This window comes from Triturus cristatus, chromosome 12 (assembly GCF_964204655.1).
Source record: "Triturus cristatus chromosome 12, aTriCri1.1, whole genome shotgun sequence".
NCBI lineage: Eukaryota > Metazoa > Chordata > Amphibia > Caudata > Salamandridae > Triturus > Triturus cristatus.
Window position 1 is genome coordinate 221,969,456 of NC_140595.1, and position 21,845 is coordinate 221,991,300.

The 21,845-nt window shown below is 45.6% G+C and overlaps 1 protein-coding gene across 5 annotated transcripts in view; it reads right to left on the reverse strand.

Annotated features, from left to right (window-relative positions):
- Positions 1–898: 898 nt before the first annotated feature.
- The window catches only part of MLKL (mixed lineage kinase domain like pseudokinase), a 642,399-nt gene continuing 621,452 nt past the window's right edge, over positions 899–21,845 (reverse strand). For all 5 annotated transcript variants that reach the window (XM_085639671.1, XM_085639670.1, XM_085639672.1 and 2 more), the window contains 2 exons: positions 11,581–11,721; positions 899–1,343 (listed from right to left, as the gene is read on the reverse strand). In XM_085639671.1, the coding sequence (XP_085495797.1) occupies positions 1,282–1,343; positions 11,581–11,721 (203 nt within the window). In that variant the 3' untranslated portion in view covers positions 899–1,281. The remainder of the gene's footprint in view (positions 1,344–11,580; positions 11,722–21,845) is intronic.

The window sequence follows — 21,845 nt, forward strand, 5'->3', positions numbered from 1 at the left end:
AATCATTCCCAGATTTATCAGAAATTATAAACCTGAGAATGTGTCAGAAACAAATATCACCCTAGGGGTGGCGTTAGGAAGGGGCAACGAGGGAAATGTTTTAATTTCTCTTTATTTTTCCCTTTTCTATGAGTGCTGCATTCTGCAGCACACATAGAATGGGAAATCACCAGAATTTATTGATTTTGTGCAGGAAGGTGTCACTTTCTGCACAAAATCAACCAGCTCCGCAATGCAGGCACCCTTGCACCATGGTGCAAGGGTGCCTGCGTTGGCGCATGGCAGCCCGTTGTGCACCGGTGCTGAGGAAAAGCACTGGAATGCGCCGTATCACATAGAACCATAGCATTCCTGCCCTTTTGTTTTGACGTAGGGCATTGCAGCAAGATTCCTTGTGGTGCTGCCCTACGCCAAAACCTCATAAATGAGGCCCTATGTATAGAACTCTACTAAGTATATGAACTACACCCTGTAAGCCGAGTGAGTGGAACTTGAAGCAACAGAGTCCTAGCACTCAGATCCCAATAAAGGGCAGCTGGAGCTACTGAGGAACTACAAACTGTAATTAGAGTGCAGAGTCGGGGGTGACTAACAAATTCCAGAATGTGATCAGAGTGAAAGGAGCCTGTAGTAGCTGATAAGTTCAGACTATGATCAGAACCTGGAGTAAATTAGAAATCCTAGACTGAACCCAGAGTGAGGAGTACAAAGACAAGCTGAGGAACCTCAGACTAAGATCCACACGAAAGACACTCAGGGCAGAGGAGGAATTGCTGTCCATGACCCAAGTCACATTGACCAGGAGGGACTTCGGGATGTTGGCCTAGACAAGCAGAGGAGGTCCATATCATGATCCAATGTGAAGAGAACCTGGAGCAACTGAAAATGCCAACACTGATTAGAATGAGGGGAACATTGCCCGGTTCTTTAATTCTCGAGTGAGAGTATTGTGGTGCGATACCATGTAGGAATTCTCCACTACCATCAGACAAGGGTAAGAAAGAATTTCCTGGGGAACCCCAAACTGGGATCTGTATACAGTTAAAAGATTTGGTTGAGGAGCACATCAGAATGTTCCACATTTAGAAGAACCCAATGGCGGAGTAGCACTAGGCAGTGTTCCAAATTTAAAAGAGCCCATTGGTGGAGTAGCACCATACAATGTTTCACATTTAGGAGAACTCAGTGGCTTTGGTGTCACATGTTTGCATTTAATGAAGCTGTGCCCAAATCTCGAAGCAGCTGAGGTAAGACGGTACAGGAGGTTAATTGTGGTGAATCCTATGACGTTGTCTCTTCGGGGTACATCTGGTTCACGATCGATGCAAGTGTGTCCACGATAACTAGAAAAGAATGAAAGCAGAACTTCAGGATGACTTTATTAGCACTCTGATAAGATCTGTTCTAAGCAAAGTATATTTCATTGTTCAACCTGTCAGCCTTAGGGTCGTCTTCTCCCAAATGATTTGCCTCTCCTCCTCCATTTTGTTAAACCTATTTTTGTTGGCCTTAGGACTCTGTGCACTTTACCACTGCTAGCCAGTGCTAAAGTGCTTGCGCGCTTGCTTCCTTAAACTTGTTAGATTGGCTCAAACCCAAATGGCATATTTAATTTACTTCTAAATCCCTGGTAAAGCATCTTGTAAAAGGTAAAGGGCTTGTAAATTAAATGCTACTTGTTGCCGTGCATCACTTATTGTGCATCCTACTTATGTAGTCCTTTAAACATGTCTCAGACCTGCAACTGAAGCCTGTGTGTGTGTAAAGTTTTAAACTGCCACGTTGACCTGGCAAAGTAAACCTTTTGTCAGGCCCAAACCTCCCTTTTTAATAAATATGTCACCTGAATAGTAGGCCCTGGCCACCCCCAAGGGCATGGTGCAGGTTATTTAAAATGTTGGTCATGTACTTCCAAGTTTTACATGTCCTGGTAGTGAAAGGCTCTTAAACTCATTTTTCACTACAGCAGGGTCTATATCTCCTATAGGATTACATTGGAGTAGCCGTCTTATATTTTATAACTGTAATTTCTAACTGGGAAGAGAGGTAATTAGTTAATGTTTGGTGTCTTTTGAAATGGGGGGAAAAGTCCTAGTTAGTGGTTAAGTCGAGTACTGATCACAATTGTAAAAATGCCACCTTTAGAAAGTTGGCATTTTTCTGCCCTTAGCCCTTTTGTGCCTAAAGCCTAGCCTGGGTCACATGACTGGGTGTTACTGACAGGTATAATAACCAAAAAGGTGTGCTGTGCTGTGCTGTTCCTAAAGTGAAAGAAAGAAGGAGATAAGGGAGGTGGTAGCTATCAGTAGGAACGGGGAGAACTGATCAACTGGATCGGGGATCCGACTGACCAGAAGCGATGGCCTTCACACACCAAAAAGAGTGTCATGTTTCGTCATCGGGCAGTTCCTCTTTGGGCCAGTGCTGCAATGCCCAATGGACCTATCGAGGGAAATCTTTGCTGGAGATCTATAAAAGTTGGTTGCCGTGATGATGAGTATCTGTGATGGTGCTGTGAGTGTAGGGTGGCAAATTGAGTGTTTTAAAAATGTCTAAGGTGTACCAAATCGATTTTTATACGGTAGTCCTCTTGTCATGAGTAAAAGAAAAGTGGCTGTTCTCGGACAAATGATAATTGACAGGACATTCCTCCCATTGAATTCCTCCCAGACAGTCATACATTAGAAGGATTAGGTGTGCCTGAGTGGGCCATCTGCTGGCAGGATAGGGAGGCGGAGGGCCATCTGCTGGCAGGATAAGGAGGCAAAGGTAAGCACAGCACCACTTAAACCTGAATAGCCTGTGCTTCGCCTTCACACAAAAGGCCTAACAATCCTGCATTGTCATTTAAGCTTGCTTTGATCCAGGGCATGGGAGCCAGGAAATTCCATGCACTTTAAAACCTCTTGTCTAGAAGCTTCTCACACCTTCCAGAACAAGGGCACTAGGGGATAAAGGTTCGGCCTCAGACACCTGTTCTTCAGTACACTTCTGAACCTGTGGATACTCTGCCAGAAAGAAGGACTGTAGTCGGTCTCCAATACTTGTCTGGGGTGGGTGACAGCTGGACTTGTGCATTCCCTCTAGACAGCCACACATAAAGGGAGCTCAAGTATGACTGAGTGGCCATACACATCCTGGTAGGCCATCTTGGGCATGATGAGAGGGAGGAGCTGATACACCTGAATAGACTGTGTCCTGTCCCCACACAAAAGGTTCACCCCTGTGGTGAGTCTGGAGCTCTATAGAGGACCTCTATTCACTGGGAGCCCCTCTTCAAAGTCACCTCCAATTCAAGACACAACTGGGTAGAAGTACTGGGTCCCTGACCCCACCAAAGAAGACTCTACTAGAACTGTGAAGATACTCTGCCAGGAGGAATAACTGTTGTGCTGCTACAAGGACTGTCTCTATGCTGGACTGCTGCTCTAAAGGAACTGTTGCCGTGTTGTGCTAACCTAATGCCCCAGAGTGATTCAAAGGGCTAGACTGCTGGTATCCTGATCTGAGCCTCAGGGACATAAAAGGCTCCTCAACCAACTCCTGTACACAGCTGCAGTGAGTTCCTGACCCATAAGTGGTGCCTTTCAGGTCCTGGAACTTGGTGTAGCCCACGGGCTCTTGAAATTAAGCTTTTCAGCTCTTTGTGACCGCGAAAGGGCCTGTTCGCCCCAGGACAGCACCACAAGCACTGAAATTCAGCGCCAGCCATCGCCACCCCGTCCCTTCGCACAGCAAGCATCGATTGCCCATGGAGGACCACCAACACGAAGCAACAGACCGCCTGTCTGAGACACTCAGCCTGCTCTTCGCACCCTGCCGACCAGTGCCCACAACGCTCTCCCTGCAACCCTTTCCAACACAAACAGGTCTTCAGTGGAACTAATCTGGGACTTTATTCAACCCGCGGTTGGTCTCAACTTTTAACTTTGACCAGGGCGACTAGATAGCTGCGGTTGTCGCTTTATGCTTTTAGGACCTATTTTACAGTTTATTCTTTAAAAATGTATAACTGAGGTTCTACATCTTTGGATCTTTGTTGGTTAGGTCTTGTTTTATTTATTAAATTCAGATCGATTTATCTAACCTGGTGTGGGATCTTTTTTGTGTAGTATGTTCACTGTTTTACTGTTTGAATGTTGCACAAATACATTACACATTGCCTCTAAGTTAAGCCTGGAAGCTCTGTGCCAAGCTAACAGTGGGTTGAGCAAAGGTTCATTTGGGGTTTTCCCAACCAGCAACCCAGTTCTTAACATTGGTGATCAGTGATGAGGCTAGGACTTGTGTCTGCGCAGTGCTATACAGTGATATGGTGTAACCTACCATTCCATATCTAAGACCAATTTGAGTTTTAAATTCTACCTGATTGGCCTTTTTACTGTTTCTAAAAGTATTCCTACTCTACCTGACTGTTTGTGTCTGTGGCCCCACCAGCAAGGATGGAGGTTTAGCTTCTCAACACGGAGAGCTATATTGTGGCTGAGATCAACGAGTTTTGGCAGGAGAGGGGGCTGCCAGCCAAAAGGAGCACCAGATCAGGTGGAAGAAGATGATGAGGACGAATCAGAGCAGGACCTACAGGAGGGTCTTGGAATGCATCCTGTGTAGGAGGGGGGTAACCTACTCCCAGGATTGGAAACCCCTCCTCGTGGAGGGAGCAGTGTATCTTCCATGGGCCTGAACCCAGATGAGTTGGAGGACAGGAGGGAGGAAAAGAAGCTCAAGCTAGAGCTGGCCAAACTAAAGCTGGAGGAGGAAAAGAAACTGGCCATGGCAAAGAAGGTTGAGAGAGCCTTCGAATAGGGGAAGGCTGAGAAGCCCATGTCTGAGAAAAAGGTACTGCTGGAGCATGAAAAGAGCATGAGGGAGCTGGAGCTAAAGGCAAGGCAACCTACAGGATCCAACAGTGATGGTGGCAGCGTACCAACAGTGTCTGCTGGAGAGATGAGTGTCTGCATCTCCCAGGAGCTTGTGCCTAACTATATGGTGGGAGATGATGTAGACATGTGGCTTGCAGCTTATAAAGTTGCACTCAGGATACATAAGGTCCCAGAGGAGTGCTGGGGCGGGTTGAAGCCTGTGGAAACATGCTCACGGTGGGGAGGGACATGCTCCTGACACTAGAGGCAGAGGATTAGACCACGTATGCCCTCATGAAGGCATACCTTGTTGCTAAGTTTGGGCTGACCCCTGAGACGTACTGTCAGAGGATCAGGGAAAACCACAAGCTCTTGAATATGGCCTGAGTGGAATTCCTAGATTATGCTAGCAAGGCACAGAAGAGCTGGGTGAGGGGCAGCAAAGTGGAGGATTTTACTGGGCTGTGCAACCTATTTCTGAGGCACCACATGTTCAATACTTGTTTTCCAGATCTACTCCAACACCTAGTGCATAGAAAGCTTACTGATCCCAGGCAGCTTGCTGAGGAGGCAGACTTCTGGGCAGCACCAGAGTGTCTAAAAAGGTGCATGGGAGGGACTCCAAAAAGGGGGGTCAGCATTCCCAACAGAGGAAAGGGGGGGGGGATATAAATAAAAACACAGAGTTCGCTCAAGGCCCCCAAAACAGTTCGCAGGGGAAAGGGTCCCACTCCCAATCTCGCCACCAGAAGAAAGGCTTCACAGATCAGAAAAGGTTTATCCTAAGTGACATGAATATGGGCATATGAAGGGAGATGCCAAGTTCTCCAAGAGAGCACCACCCCCAGTGGTGGGTAGTCATAGAGGATGGCCAGCAAAGAACTTGGGAAAGAGATGGCCGCAGTTAGTGTGGGAGAGACTACTGAGGTTACCCTAGTGTCCTTGGGTGATACAGAGATGGTGCCCAAAGCCCACACACCTTCCAACGAATATGAGACGTTATTTTGCATGCCATTACTTCGCATGCTTTTACTACGCGGTTATTACTTAGCAATAACCGTTACTACGCAAGTTTTTACTTTGCATACCATTACAATGAAAGTGTTATGGTATGCGAAGTAAAAACCTACCTAGTAATAATAATGGTATGCAGAATAACGTGTCATAATACACTTAACCCTAAAACTCTACACTACACTTCACTAACACACAACACTACCCTTAACCCTAAAACACTAACCCCCCAACACTACACTAAACCCTAAAACACTACCCTAGACTTCACTAACCCACAACACTACCCTAAACCCTAAATCACTAACCCCACGACACTACACTAAACCCTAAAACACAACCCTAGACTACACTAACCCACAACACTACCCTAAACCCTAAAACAATAACCCCCGACACTACACTAAACCCTAAAACACTAACCTAGACTTCAATAACCCACAACACTACCCTAAACCCTAAAACACTAACCCAACAACACTTCACTAAACCATAATACACTACACAAGTACACAACCCTGCACTACCCTACACAGCCCCACTTACCTCTTAACACACGTGGTTCAAATCTTCTCCCCCTTCATGCTTCCACCGGCTTCCTCCGTCAGACTCTCTTTGCAAATGTCCGCCGTGACTAGTACCCGCCCCCTACGCAAGCGTTGTACAACGCATGCGATGTAACAGCATGCGTACTAAAGGGACGCGTTGTTACATCGCATGCGTACTAACGCTTGCGTAGTAACGGTACGCGAAGAAATGTCCGGGTACTAGTGGATGTTTCCCCTTCCAACACTTCAAAGTGTAGGCAGTGGGTGACCATCAATGGACAGAAGGTGGAGGCTCAGAGGGACACAGGAGCCAGTATGACTACTATCAGATGTTATCTGGTGTTCTCACATCAGGTGATACCCAATACTTTTCACCAGGTTGTGGTAGTAGACAAGTGGGAGAGACACTCCCCCTTGGCTCTTATGCCCTATAAGGAGGGGGGGTCTCTGACTGTTGCTGTGAGTCCTGCAATGCCCATGGGCTGTGTGTTTTGTAATGGCTTGGAGCACACGGTCTGAAAGGAGGTGGGACGCAGGTCACACCTGGAAATGTTAGGGTTGCCTGAGTGAGTCTGTGCGACCACCAGGTCCATGGCTACCCAGGAGGAGAGTCAAGAAGGTCTGGAGCTTGGAAGAATCGCCTAGACACCTGCCAAGAAAGGGAAGGGCAATGGGCGAGGTAAGCCAGCCCCTGAATGTCTCCCAGAACAAGTGGATGGGGCACCAGAGGAGGCTGCCCGGAGCATAATGGGGAGGACAATCCCTCCCTGGTACCCTGCTGAAAGTTGCTGAGTGGAAAGTGGAAATAGGACCCACCAGTGAATAGCTATGTAAGGCGCAGAAGGGAAGCCCAACGCTTGAGGCGGTCTCCGAAGCCCAGGCAGCTGGTAACACCTCTGGAGATCACCTCATATATTGGGAGAATTATTTTCTGTATATTGATTCTGATGCTCCTGAGCCTGGGGCAGCTTGTGTATTGGTAGTTCCCCAGTGTTACAGGGCCTTCCTATGGGGTTGGCTAATGAGATACCCCTGGCAGGACATCTGGGGCAGGAGAAGACCTTTGACAGGCTTGTCACCCACTTTTTATTGGCTCCTGAATAGGCCAGCTACTGCTGTATTTCGTAGAACTTGTCTCACCTACCAGGCTAGTGGGAAGACTAGGAAGAAAACTAGAAGCTCCCTGACTCCCATGCCTGTTTTTGACACACCCTAGGAGGGTAGGAATTTATATTGTCGGAGCCTTAGGCCCCAAGACAGCCTTATGCAATAGGTTTATCCTAGTCTTGGTGGACCATGCCACTAAGCATGAAAAGCTCACCGCTCTGAGATCCATTACTGCACCTGCAGTGACTAGGGCCCTAATGGGTATTTTCACCAGAGTGGGTTTCCCCAAGGAAGTGGTGTCAGACAGGGACACCAACTTCATGTCAGCGTACATAAAGTTTATGTGGAAGGAGTGAGGGGCTACATATAATTTTCCACAGACTACCATCCATAAACAAATGGGCTTGTTGAAAGATTCATCAAGGCCCTTAAAGGCATGATAATGGTCTGCCTGAGTCCATAAGGTTGAAGTGGGACGTCCTGTTACCATGATTGTTCTTTGCTTATAGGGAAGTGTCACAGAAGGGAGTGGGATTTAGCCCATTTGATCTTCTGTATGGCCACTCTGTCAGGAGACCTCTCAGGCTGGTTAAAGATGGGAGGGAGTATGCTCCCAAGAACCCCGTCCGCCAAAGTTGTGGTTAGCTGTATGCTAGTCCTCTCAAAACAGATGGAAAAGTTCTAGAAAAAAGCTTCTAAGAAATTGGAGGCTACCCATGAGGCTATGAAGCAGTGGTATGACCAGGCAGCTATCCCTGTGGAGTTTTAACTTGGAAAGAAAGTGTGGATGATGGAGCCAGTGGAGCCCAGGGCTCTCCAGGATCGCTGGGCTGGGTCATATGAGGTAGTGGAGAGAAAGGGGAGTCCACCTACCTGGTGGATTTCAGAACCCCCAGGAACCTCTTAAGGTACTTCATCTGAATCGTCTCAAACCCCACAATGAGAGGTCTGAGGTAACCATGCAGCTGGTGATAATTGATAGGGTAGAAGAGAAGAGTGAACCTCTCCCAGATATCCTGACATCTAAAGAGATGGATGGGTCAGTAGAAGATGTCAACCTCTTCCCTACCCTGACCCCAGAGCAGCAGAGGGACTGTCTCCAGTTAGTGGAACAGTTTGCCTTCCTATCACACCTCGGCTTACACAAGTGTGTAACCATGATATAGATATTGGGGACAGCCTGCTTGTCAAAAACAAAATATGCAGGCTGTCTGACAAAGTGAGGGCCAGCATCAAAGCACTAGTCACTAAGATGCTGGGATTGGGGGTCACTGAGCCTTCCAGTAGTCCCTAGGCCAGCCCAGTGGCGCTGGTACCAACAGTGGCCCCATTGGACACCGCCCCAGAACTCAGGTCCTATGGTGACTACCGAAGACTCAAGTCAGTCACCAAGACCGATGCACACCCCATCCCCGAGCCAACAAGCTCATTGGTCAGTTAAGGGCTACCAAGTTCCTATGCAATTTTGATTTGACTTCAGGGTACTTGCATATTTCCCAGACTGGGGGGCTAAAGAGAGGTCTACCTTCTCTACCCTAGAGGGCCACTTTCAGTTAAAAGTTTGCCCTTTGGATTCAAGAATGCCCCTGCTTGCCCCCCAGAGGCTGGTGAACCAGGTCTTGGCCGGTATGGAGGCCTTAAGTACTGCTTATTAAGATGAAATAGCCATCTACAGCAGCACCTGGCAGGACCACCTACTCCACATGCAGGAAGTGCTTCAGGCCCTGCAATGGGCAAGTCTGACTATCAAGGACAGTAAGTGCCAGAAAGGAAGGGCAGCGGTCAGTGGTGTACTTGGGACACTTGGTGGGAAGGTGCAGCCTCTCCAGGTCAAAATAGAGACTATCCTGGACCAGGAGCTACCAAAAACTCAATTAGATGTGAGGATCTTCCTATGTATCACTGGGTACTACAAGAGGTTTGCCATGGGGTATGGCACAATTGTTGCACCCTTGACGGGGATGACTTCCAAAAAGTACAACTTTTCCATATTTCCATATTCTTTTCCAAGACGTTCAATATCGTACAAACAGATGCTTCAGAGGATGGCACAGAGGCAGTTGTATCAAAGATAAATGAGGAGGGTCTGGATCAACCTTCAGAATTCATCTCAAGGAGGCTACGTTCCGAGGAACAAAGGTGAAGTGCTATTGAAAGAGAAGCCTTTGTTGTGGTCTGGGCACTGAAGAAGCTGAAACCATACTTGTTTGGGACTCACTTCTGGGTTCAAACAGAGCAGAGGCCCCTCAGATGGCTAATGCAAATGAGAGGTGAAAATTCAAACTTATTGAGGGGGGTCTATCTCCCTAAAGGGACTGGACTTTAAGGTGGAACACTGCCCTGGGTCAGACCACAACAGTGCTGATGGTCTCTCCAGATTCTTCTGCATTAGTGAAGAGAACTCCCAAGGGGTTGGGTAGTTCTTCCCACTTCAGCTGGGGGACACATGTAAGACCTATCGGCCTTAGCGTGGTCTTCCACCCCAACCCTTTGCCTTTCCTCCTCCATTTTGCTGCACCTATTTGTGTTGACCTTAGGACTCTGGGCACTTTATCACTGCTACCTACTGCTAACCTGCTTGTGATCTTTCCCTAAAGCATGTTAGATTGGCTTATACCCAATTGGCATATTGAATTTACTTGTAAGTCGCTAATAAAGTGGTACTACATGTACGCAGGGCCAGTAAATTACATGCTACTAGTGGGTCGGCAGCACTGATTGTGCCACCCACTTCAGTATCCCTTTAAATATGTGTCAGGCCTACCATTGCAGCCTGTGTGAGTGCAGTTTTAAACTGTCATGTCGACCTGGCAAAGTAAATCTTTTTCCAGGAGAAAAACTTCCTTTTTACTACAAATATGTCACCCCTAAGGCAGGCCCTAAACAGTCCCAAGGTAATGTTGCAGAGTATTTAAAAAGTTGGACATGTACTTTTGGGTTTTATATGTGCTTGTAGTGAAAAACTCTTAAACTCGTTTTTCATTACTGCACTGCCAATCTCGCTCACTTATACCTCAATAGCCTGTGCTCTTACTTCACACAAAGGGCCTAACGGGCCTGCATTGTCACTTTAGCTAGCTTGGAGCAAGGGCTGAAAAGGCAGAAAATTCCATACACTTCAAACCCACTCTCTAGAAGCTTCTACCACCTTCCAGAGCCAGGGCACCAGGGTATAGAAGTCAGACCTCAGACACCAACTTTTCAGTACACTTCTGGACCCGTGGATACTTTGCCAGGAAAATTGAATGATGCACTGCTACAAGAAATGTCACTCAGCTGGACAGCTGCCCTGCTGTGCTGACCTACTGCCCTCTTGCCTGGGGCAGAAGAACTGGACCATGTTGAACCCAGAACCCCAAAGGGACTCAAAGGGCTAGTTTGCTGGCCTCCTGATCTGAGCCTCAGGGACATAAAAGGCTCCCCAACCAGTTCTGGATCCAGCTGCAGTGAGTTTCTGACCCCCAAGAAGTGCCTCTCTGGCCCTAGACCCTTGGTGTGGCTCACGAGCTCTTGAAATCAAGCTTTTGGGCTCTTCATGACCGTGAAAAGGCCTGTTCGCACCAGAACCAATCTGCTAGCTCGAAATTCAACCTGAGCCGCCACCAGTCGGTCTCTTCACACAGCAAGCATTAGTTGCCCGCAGAGAACCACCAACACAAAGCATCAGCCTACCTGTCCGCATTTGTGATTGGCCTTACGAGGATGATGTCCAGTTGTGGGTGCTTCCCCACAAATAGAGTCACTCGTACCCAACACTGCCTTAGCAAAGAAAAAAAAATTCTAGTATCTGTCACTGAAGCGAATAAAAGTTGAATACCATATTTTACAATCATCTAGTTTAGGACACAGAATGGTAGAGATTGTATATTGTGCCAATGAAGAGCTATAGTCTGTCAGGACTTTTTCATAGTTTCTGTCACTTAAAGTAACCTATTATTGCGTTATGCTTCATCTATAGTACCCTGATGCAGAGGTGTTATTGTATAGTGTATTTGCTGTAGCAGATACTCCTTCCATCCCCAGCCAAATCAGCCACTTTCTAATAGTACCTCCAGCAGACGGGCGTTGGGTGGGATCGTAAGCTCGGCATTGATCAATGAGTTCCTGCAAGTCCGAAGGACAGTCTGAGGGAAGAGGCTCTTGATACTTTTCCGATCCAACCTTCTCAAGGATCATTCCTGGAGTAAAGCCTGCATTGGAGGGGGAGAGAGAGAGAGAGAGGGAAGGAGAGAGAGAGAAAATGTGTGAATGAGCGCATGGGAGACAGTGAGAGTGATAATCCAGCAACGTAACAATAACTAACCTCCTGTAGCTCAACTTTCAATACCACCAACCAGCGCGTGGATGCACATATCCGCTCCCCTACTAAAGATCACACCCCTAATGCATATTAATGTAATCCATCACATAGAACCTGGAGGAAATGCATGGCATGATGTCCTTAAGACGCAAGACTAATTTCAATAGCCCCCAAAAAATATCAACCCTGGGTTCCAGAGCAGCGTGTTGCCCTACAGAAAGTACTACAACACCTGTTCTGGGGTAGTAAGTGCAATATAAGTGCCATTACAATACAATATATAAGATGCATACTATGACTGGTTCTTGACATCTCTCGATGACAATCAGATATGGGATTAAGTCTGTCTCAGCACCATAACATTTTAGGAAAATATCTCAAAATGGTCAACCGTGTGCAATTAAACCATAAGAAATATCACGAGAGACTAAATAAGAACTTGAAAGAGGTAAAGTGAGGGAGAATAATGAGAAAATGTGAGAGAGATAGCGTCTAAACCAGTGTGCGAGAACGCGGGCGACCGCAAGCGTACCATATTGAGAGAGAATGAGTTAAAGTACAAGAGACAAAGGCCCATATTTATCAATATTTGACGCAACGCAGTAAGGGCAGGAATTATTCATGATTTCTCTGCGTTCAATGGAGCAATAGTTCAGAAAATGACATTTAGCCCACAGTTTATGCCAGATGATGTTTTTGTTACCAATATCCGGACATACAGTCCTCGAAATCAGCAAGCGTTCATTGCTCAGATGAGGCAGTGTTGCACTGTAACTCTCTGCTTGTAGAGGACTTATCTTCCACATAAAAATGCAAGCCCTATAAATACCCATTTGTGCTTAGACAAGGCATGCCGGCAGCTGAGGAGAGCAGATTTAAGAGGCTCGGGCGGGAAAGAACGGGTTGAAGGCCCCAGTATGTACTTATCTCCTAACAAAAATACATAATTCAGAACATCATGTATCTTCCTATGATTGTGCTAATTGGCATCATGTTAGTAGGACAGCAATGAGGGAAAGGACGTCAAACAAGAGTGGCAATGGAGTCTGGGCAGGATACCTTCATACCCATCACACTTCGCATGGTGCCTGCAATCTTTGTTCACTGACTCACAATGACAGACAGGAGAATCCCTCTCCACATATGTATTTTTGCACGATAAGACCAGGCCCTAGCTCCCCGTGACTGAGGTACTCATACGGTGAGGCAGAACTGACAAAAAAACTCCATTGTTAAAGAGAACAATATATTATAACTTGTCTGGGTTTGTGGATATACGTGTCGTACTTGTGCTCACTGTGTCAAGTTTGAAGGCATGCAAACATGTCTCTTCTGAGAGATGCTCAATTGCCCTTCGCATTGGTTGACAGTGTCAGGTCATTCCTCTGACACTCCATGACGCGAGCATTAACAGCGTGAGAGGGTTTCTCCATGTTTCCTCATGGCTGACCAGAGATCTGAAGCTCATCCTGCCTCCTGTGGAGACGATTTCTACTCCGCTGACTGAATGACTGACTGCCGTGTGTCACCGCATTCATAGCAGCAAGCCATCCCGCGCTCAAGCAGAGCTTAACTTAAGCGGATGGTTGCAAGCGGGACCCGCCGGCACTCAAAGGCATTCACGGCTCTATAGGGGCAGGCTGGGTCTGCTGATTGAACGACTGACTGCTGTGTGTCACCGCATTCATAGCAGCAAGCCATGAGAGGAAGAGGACCCACCGGCACTCAAAGGCATTCACGGCTCTATAGGGGCAGGCTGGGTCTGCTGATTGAACGACTGACTGTTGTGTGTCACCGCATTCATAGCAGCAAGCCATGAGAGGAAGCTGCAGTCTCGAGCTCAAGCAGAGCTTAACTTAAGCGGATGGTTGCAAGCGGGACCCACCGGCACTCAAAGGCATTCACGGCTCTATAGGGGCAGGCTGGGCCTGCTGATTGAACGACTGACTGCTGTGTGTCACCGCATTCATAGCAGCAAGCCATGAGAGGAAGCTGCAGTCTCGAGCTCAAGCAGTGGGCAAGTGGGTACATTGGCACTCAAAGACTTTCACGGCCTTACAGGGGAGTTTAATGCAACCAATACAAAGGTTGAAGGCTAGCGAAGAAGTAATACTAATACTGTGCAGCGAGCGCTGCACTGCATCATTAAAGCACCGACAGACTACACTGCAATGTTTCCTAAAACCTTCAAAACAATTCAGACTTCGTAGTACACCAACCAGCTACCGATGCGCTACATCCTAACTGCAGAGTCTCACTTCATTGTACCCAGCATGACATAATCCCACCACACTGCTAACACATCACACTGCTCTGCCTCTTATGGACACTAACCCACCACACACCACTGTATTTCACTGACACAAACACACTACACTGGGTCTAGGGGAAACCTTTACAGTTCACTGCACTGCTTACCAGTGGCACCAGCTCACCACCCTGCAAGGCATCCATCCTAGGAATCCTAAAATGTCTCATTACACCCTACCCCAGAGGCACTAACCCCTTTCACTGCACAGAACTGTATTCCTTTAACACGCCACATTGCACTCCATGATACGATTTGCCCAAAAAACTGTTGGGCATCCTAGGATACTAACTCACTCCCCCACCCCTCCTCCGGATGCAGGCACACTGCACAGTAGCAAAGAGACACCCCTGGTAATCAACTGCAGTATTCAAAGTTACTTAGAATTAATTACATCAACCAAAGAGCGTCAAGACTGCGATATAGTTCCAAATGATACTCACAGCTTTCAAAACTGAAAAATACGAAAATCATTTCAAACTATAAAACATAGATTTGAATACATTCTCACAATACACTTTGGTTGAAGATGTTTGAAATAATATGATATATTGAAATTGATTACCAGTGGTGCTCAGATGGACGGCCTGGGCTCACCAGACCACACTACTACAAGTATCAGGTAATCACCCTGACCAGGAGCAATAGACTCGGAGACACACAACAAACTATGCAGATTCTCTGGAAACTCAATAGCATCAGAACATTAAGGGAGACACACAACAAACTATGCAGATTCTCTGGAAACTCAATAGCATCAGAACATTAAGTACATTTCAAAGAAGTTTAGCACATACAGGACAGGAGTGTCTATTATCTACACATGTATTATCATTGATAAGATCATTAATCTTTTTTTTAGAAACTTCACATTTCCATCATTGATGATGCCCACACATTATAATTAATATAGGCCAAATATATAAATTGTCCAACCCGTAATCACACGAGTGTACATTAGTAATACACAGGAGTCACGGAATCTTGATCAAAAAATCTTGATTTATTTCTATTCTTATGTAGCAACAAACATGAATTCAGCCCAGCCAATACGTTTCGTCCTGAACGGACTTCATCAGGGTTGTAAGTAAATGCTCAAAACCAGGTGTATCATCTCTAGGTAGACTTTGCTTGGTAATTGTGTGGATCCCAGACGATAGTATAAAAGATGAGTCATCAAATATTCTATGTTCAACTCCAATTTATTTATTCCATCCCTCCATCTTCCTCATCAGAAGTGAATTCATTATGATAAATTATATTGCTCTTCTACTCTGACACTCTGAACCAGATAGCTGGGAAGGATGGTGTGGTACCCTTGATGACAGCCTGCTGCCCCCTTCCCAATATGTTCTCAAATGGGAATCTCTTTAATTGAGAAAAGGTTGATTTGAAATAAAAAAAATTCATTTGCTAAAGCCAGTGTAGAGTTTGTGATCAACTGACCCCTGCAGTCCACACCATCCTTGTATTTGCAGCCATTAATTGGGATGGGGTCCAAATCCAGACTTCATGATTAATATTCAATAGGCACGACCACCTGCTAATGGGCAATTTGCAAAGCAATTTATTAATATATAGGCTGTATCGCAAACTACACCCCTGTTTGCAAACCAGATGATGTGAAATTTGTTCATCCCCGGTTTGAGAATGGTCATAGTACATCAGGTCCATAAAAACCCTTGAATTGTGTTGTATCCTTGGTGCTGTACCACTGAGATGCAATCATATTTACCCTTGTGTCCTTCAGGGAAACTGAAATATGACTGTCTACACACTTTACAAGGTGTAGAAGGCTGAATACTGAAATGTAGGACTCCATCAATATTTGGCGTATTATAATGTATCTTGCGTTGCTTACACTGTTTTAGACTGCACATGTGGTTTTTCTGTTCTGTTTTTTTAAACCACACACTATTTAACGTCTTCTGAAAAACATATACAAGAGATGCATTCTACCCAAAATAGGCAGAGCTGTAACTCTTGATCCTATGGACCTGTGAAGACCCCATGGGTTGGACCGCAAAGCATTTTTGACTGGTGCTATTTCAAGTCCTCAATGGTAAGTCAAGGATGTGCACAATGCAAACACCACTTGCCACCATATTATCAAAACAAGTTTCTAGAGGTGACAAAAATGTTTCTCTGAAAAACGATAATTGTGTCAAGCATTCTACAGTGTTAGGGGCGTCATTCATACAGAACTTGGACCCAATAAAGAGACTAGGGAAACAAGAGGTGGGGGTGGAAATAATAAAGTGACTGCCTTGATTGTGTATATTTGTAATCCTGCATGGGAAGGTTGGTTTCCTGAGGAGAATGCCATCTATTGCTTGGTTACTAAACAGTGCACACTCTCCTGAGGGGTCCAGCGCATCCCCACGGAACTTACATAAAAAAATACTAACGCCAACACTAACGTGCATTTGCAATGCAATAGGTCTCGCATTTACGCGAGTTTTAGCTATTGGCATTGTACATTAGAATGCCTTTTATTTAAGTTTTAAAAACGAAAACAAAAATAAAAGGCATTGTTATTTGCAATGTGAATAGCTCAAACTAGCATAAATGCGAGACCTATTGCATTGCAAATGCTTGTTTTGTTTGGTGCCTGGGCCTAATTTTGATCCCAATCCGACCCTGGACTTGCATCAAAACCCATCTGTGGTTGCAAAGACATCCCAAAGTATGCTCCATAGGAGCAATTTAGCACAAAGTGCTACTTTATGAAACTTTTAGGCTACTTTCCGGCGCCCCAAAGTTCCCGCTAACACGAAGAGCAGACAAAACCGTGTTAATTTTATGTAAATTTGGATTAAATCTTGGATCGAAATATTTTGCCAGCAACACACATCAAGCTACATGAACGCTTAAACTACCGCTCCGTAAATTATGCATTCACAGCCATCACTTGTGTGGGTGAGAAAACAAGTATATTTAATGAAAAATCTACACGCGACACGAGGTCTCCTCTAAGACGTGCGCATGCAGGAATCCCTCGTCTTTAATACCTTGACAATCACAGCAATAAGTCAACTCACGACAGATTAGAACACATTATCCTACACTTGCTTCTGATGATACACCCACGGAAATACCAACGCGGATGGGGAATTGAAACTCTCTAAAAATGAAAGAAACCACCGGTTGAATTGAAACATTCCGGAAGGTGGCGCTGTTTGATTAGGTGACCCGCATCAGCACAGCGAGATTATTGCTGAAAATTGCCCAGAGAAGTACAGTAATTACTCACCAACTGGGTATATAACACCAGAAGTAACAGGCAGATAGAAAACACCCAGGGGGAGAGAAGGAAGAAAAGGCAGTCTCACGTGTGTCTTACGTTCTGTCTTGGGGATGGGGGGGTCTCTTACCCTGTACGTCCAAGGCGAGCTTCTTCCAGATTTGAGCAAATTTCTGGCAGTGTCCGCACCAGGACGCGTAGAACTCGGCGAAGCAGGCGCTGCTGGAGTTGAGCAGGTGAGAGCGGGCCTAGTCGGAGTCCAAGATGACCAGCAGGTCTTCCAGGGAGTACATGTCGGCCCAGCCGGGGGCCCACAGGGCCCAGCGGAGCCACAGCACATGCATCTTGGGCATCATTCTACCAGGACCAGCGCTGCAGGGCCGGTCGGAGAGAAGACATGGACATGGCGGAGCGTGGGCTGAAACGCCAGAGGGAGGGAAAGCGAAAGTACGCCATGCGCGCGTTGAGGGAGACGAGTACACGTGAACTGGCTGGGGGCGGCTGGTGCAGGTGTGTGTGTTTGTTGGCGCAGTTACTGCATGCAGCTGGCTTGCCTGGACGGAAGGGGGACAGGAGATGTGCACATCGCGCGTGTCTTTATGTGCGTGTTCACTTGCGCGTTCACATTTGCAGTCTGTCCTGCGCGTGCACATCTCCTGTCTCCCTTCCGAAGCAAGTCGGTAACAATAGATCTCACTAGCTACAGCGCTTTCGCGCTGCGTTGCTAGGCGAGACCTAAAAGCGGGGTGACCACTATCAAAATGGAGACGGGCGCACTGCACCCTTCTTTCGATTGTTGTCTGGTTATCCTAGGTAGTTACTCTCACTTAGAGCATTTTAGATATTGGATGAGGTGGTCTCACCCATGTAATGTGGCATGCTTCATCATCGGCCACCTCATACCACCCTGGTAGTAGTAGTAGTAGTAGGGGGTGCTCAACCTCAAGAGTTTGTTGAGTGAGTTCTTAGAATATTATTCTTCTGGATAACATTCCAGGGATCCAGTTAAAAACTATTAAAAATACCTTAAGGTAAACCACAAAGTAATACTTTATTAAGTGGTACCTTAGGCATGAGTAAACATTAAAGCAAACATAAGCGTAGAAGTTGTTACTGGGTAAAATGAGGGGGGTTTGGCCAACAATATGTTTCTGCCTCACAATAGCCATACAAGGTCTCAGGCATTCATCGGGGCTTTAAATGGATCCTTACACTATAGGTCATGGTTGTACAGCAGAAGCTAAGGGTGAAGGGGTTACATACACCAACATCTAGGGCCTTTTCCCCCTTTCTTTATAATGGAGTGACTGGAGAGAAATTGTTGAGACAGCCCGATTATCGGGAGCCTACCAAGAGACCACAATTCCCAGAAGTACTTGGTATACTGGGTGAAAAGGAAAGCCTGGAAAGGTACTGGTATCTTCTGAGCACGAACAGAAGCGGCGTCCGAAGACCACCGCCAGGGAGTGTTGCAGCCAGGCAGGCTGATTCCTGGAAGCAAGCATTGGCTAGAAGTGTCAGCACGACGAAAGCGAGGTATTTGCCAAAAGACGGGAGGGGAGAGAAGGATCTCTCCACCCGCATTTGACATTGCCGTTTTTTGATACTTGACTGCGCTGTGCCGATTAACAGAGCACAAGGATTTTGATGGAAGCGCTGTGCCTCCAAACAGCGCGCCAGGATTTATTCATGACATTGAGCTCATGAGGTTGCAACGGTGTGCTGAGCGGTGAGATTGCTCATTGTCACACTCTTTGCCTTGATGGAGCAGGTAGTGCAAAATGGTGTATACCTCCTCTGTTTTGCATGAAAGTATCAATTGAATAACCTACTTATTATAATTTACTAATTGTGTGCTGTGATATATTAAAATTAACTAATTTATATACACAAATGACACGTGGGAATTTGCTATTTGCATGACAAAATAACCCTATAACTAAAATACGTACGCATATTAATTATATATATGGAAATTAGATATCGCATGATTTATGTGCTTTTGTGACGTCTGCCTCTTCGTGGAGGACTGAAAAGGTGAATATACTGCTTTAAATGTTATATCATTAGCAGCATCAATTCTTTGTATTAATTACTCTTTTGTGTTTGTTTCGCTTAAGTTGACATTTGGGCCTATCGAAACATGGCGGCAGAAAACGAGTTCAGAAGTGGCCACTGTTTCGTGAGGCGCGAAGCTTATTGCGCAGACTCGGATGGCACCGTGAACTTGCTAACGACCTCTGTACACGCTGTTCCTGTCAAGGATAGGTTATTGGTGGACTGCCAAAGACCCCGGAAAACCAGAAACTGGTATAAATGAACAATGGACATTTTAGAAACTTTGCAACAATCGGAATTAGTTCATCTCCGGAAACATATCAGCAAAATCCATGTGAACCTGGACTGTCCCAAAATTGGACGTTTTCCCCCGACCAATGAAAATCTTTCTCCGCACAAAAATGTTTCATGTTATCCCGAAATGTATTATAAAAGAGTAGTAGAATAGGGAGGGGTTAGCTACTTTTTCACATTCGGCGGTTACTATGACTGCACACCCTCTTTGACCCCACAGGCGATGACGGATGCTGGCACAACTTCTGGTCCTTTGATGATCATTGGGACTGTACCGTGCTGGTCTTTCGGACTCTGAGTTCTGGCCTGCTTATTTGGACAATCTAACGACAAAATTCGGTTATGCAGAGCAAATGAATTAGAGAAAACCCAGATAGCCAGAATAGGTAAATATGATGTTCTGCGATTTAACTAAATTGATCTAGAAATTCTAAACTTTGAAGAGACAAATGCTAATATTTATGAAGTTTTAGATAAACAAATATTGATTAACAGAAATAATGAGTTTGTGATTCTTCGTTAAAGAGAATAAGGATTCTGAGTCTTAAATGTGTTTTAGCTGGTTCTAAATCACCATCAACCAATCCAACTAATTGGTCCGTTCGACCAAGTGGGTGGAGTGCCTTGATGTTTAGGATTAGGAATCTATAGGTGGCGAATGTTAATGTATATAATGTAAGTTTTTCTGGTAGCAGGATGATGGTTTTATTGCGTTGGTTTGGTGATTATTGCTTGTAGATTGCTTATTGGTTGTGGATAAGTATTGGTCTATGTATTAACACTCATTGTTGAGTCACGTTGCGTTCTATGTTGTTTGACGACTTCTGGGATGTAGGAAGTTGGAAGTTTGTAAGGATTCCATAGCAGAGCAGAGGTAAGCGCTGTTCTCGGGAAAGACGGAACTGTTGTTGTTGCCTTGTAGGTACACAGGGAAAACGTGTGACGATTGAAGTTGCACGACGCATTGTTTGGGTTCGATTTGGTAACATCGTCGTGTGTTGCCATTAGAGACATTTTCTGTATGAGAGGGTGTATGATAGCGAAGGTCATCTGTGAAATTTTGGTCTTAAGTACCAGGAGTCCAAAAGGAGCTCTGATTACGCTTATCACTGGAAAGGTGTTTCCTAAGCTTGATAGAAGGATAAAGTAGAGGGAAGTGCTACTTTATCAACAAATGAAATAATCCTGGAATAGGGCAGAGGTAAGCGCTGCTCTCGGGAATGACAGGATTCTGTGTGAATGAACTACATTTTCCGTATGAATGTGTGTAAATGAAATAGCATTCAGGTTAATTGTGAAACTCTGGTTTTAATTCTCAGGAGCATTGGGTCTCTAACAGGTGTTTTATTTCTGGAGAAACGGTTAGCTAATGCTTGCTAGAAGGGTGAAGTAGAGGGAAGTGCTACTTTATCAACGGATGTAACGATTCCGTAGTAGGGCAGAGGTAAGCGCTGCTCTCGGGAAAGACGGAATTCTTGTGAAAAAGGTCAAGACTATCCTTTGTTAGCGAAACAGATAATGGTGGTGTTTTTATGTTGTTACTAACAGAATTTTAGTAAAAGTGAATGTAAAAAGTTTGCCGATAAATTTTGTAAAGGAGGGGTCAGCGGGAGTAGAGAGAAAAGCTGACATCAGAAAGATCGCGCTGGGATTGGATAGTCAGTAAGGGACGTAGACACTCCGGATTGGTGCGTTAGTGTGCGCCGCGCTAGGAGTGGAGAATTACAGGGTGACGTAGACGCACCGGATTGGTGCGTTAGTGAGAATCGCGCTGGGATTTGAGAATTGCAAAAGTGACATAGACGCTTAGGATTGGTGCGTTAGTGTGAGTCGCGCTACGATTGGATAAAACAAACAAAACAGTTGTAGAAGAAATCTAGCGATACAGAAAAGAGAAAATGATGCATTACGATCCACCAGAAAAGGAGAAAAAGTCCTGGTTCGGTAAAATCAAGAACTTATTTAAAAAAGACAAACCGATTGTGACTAGAGAGGGACGGTTGCTCCCTCCAGCGAAATCACCTGCATCTTTTATGATTACGAAATATGGATATCATACATGTATTTGGTTAGACAATTGGGCAAAATATACAAAAAGTCGATGGAGTTT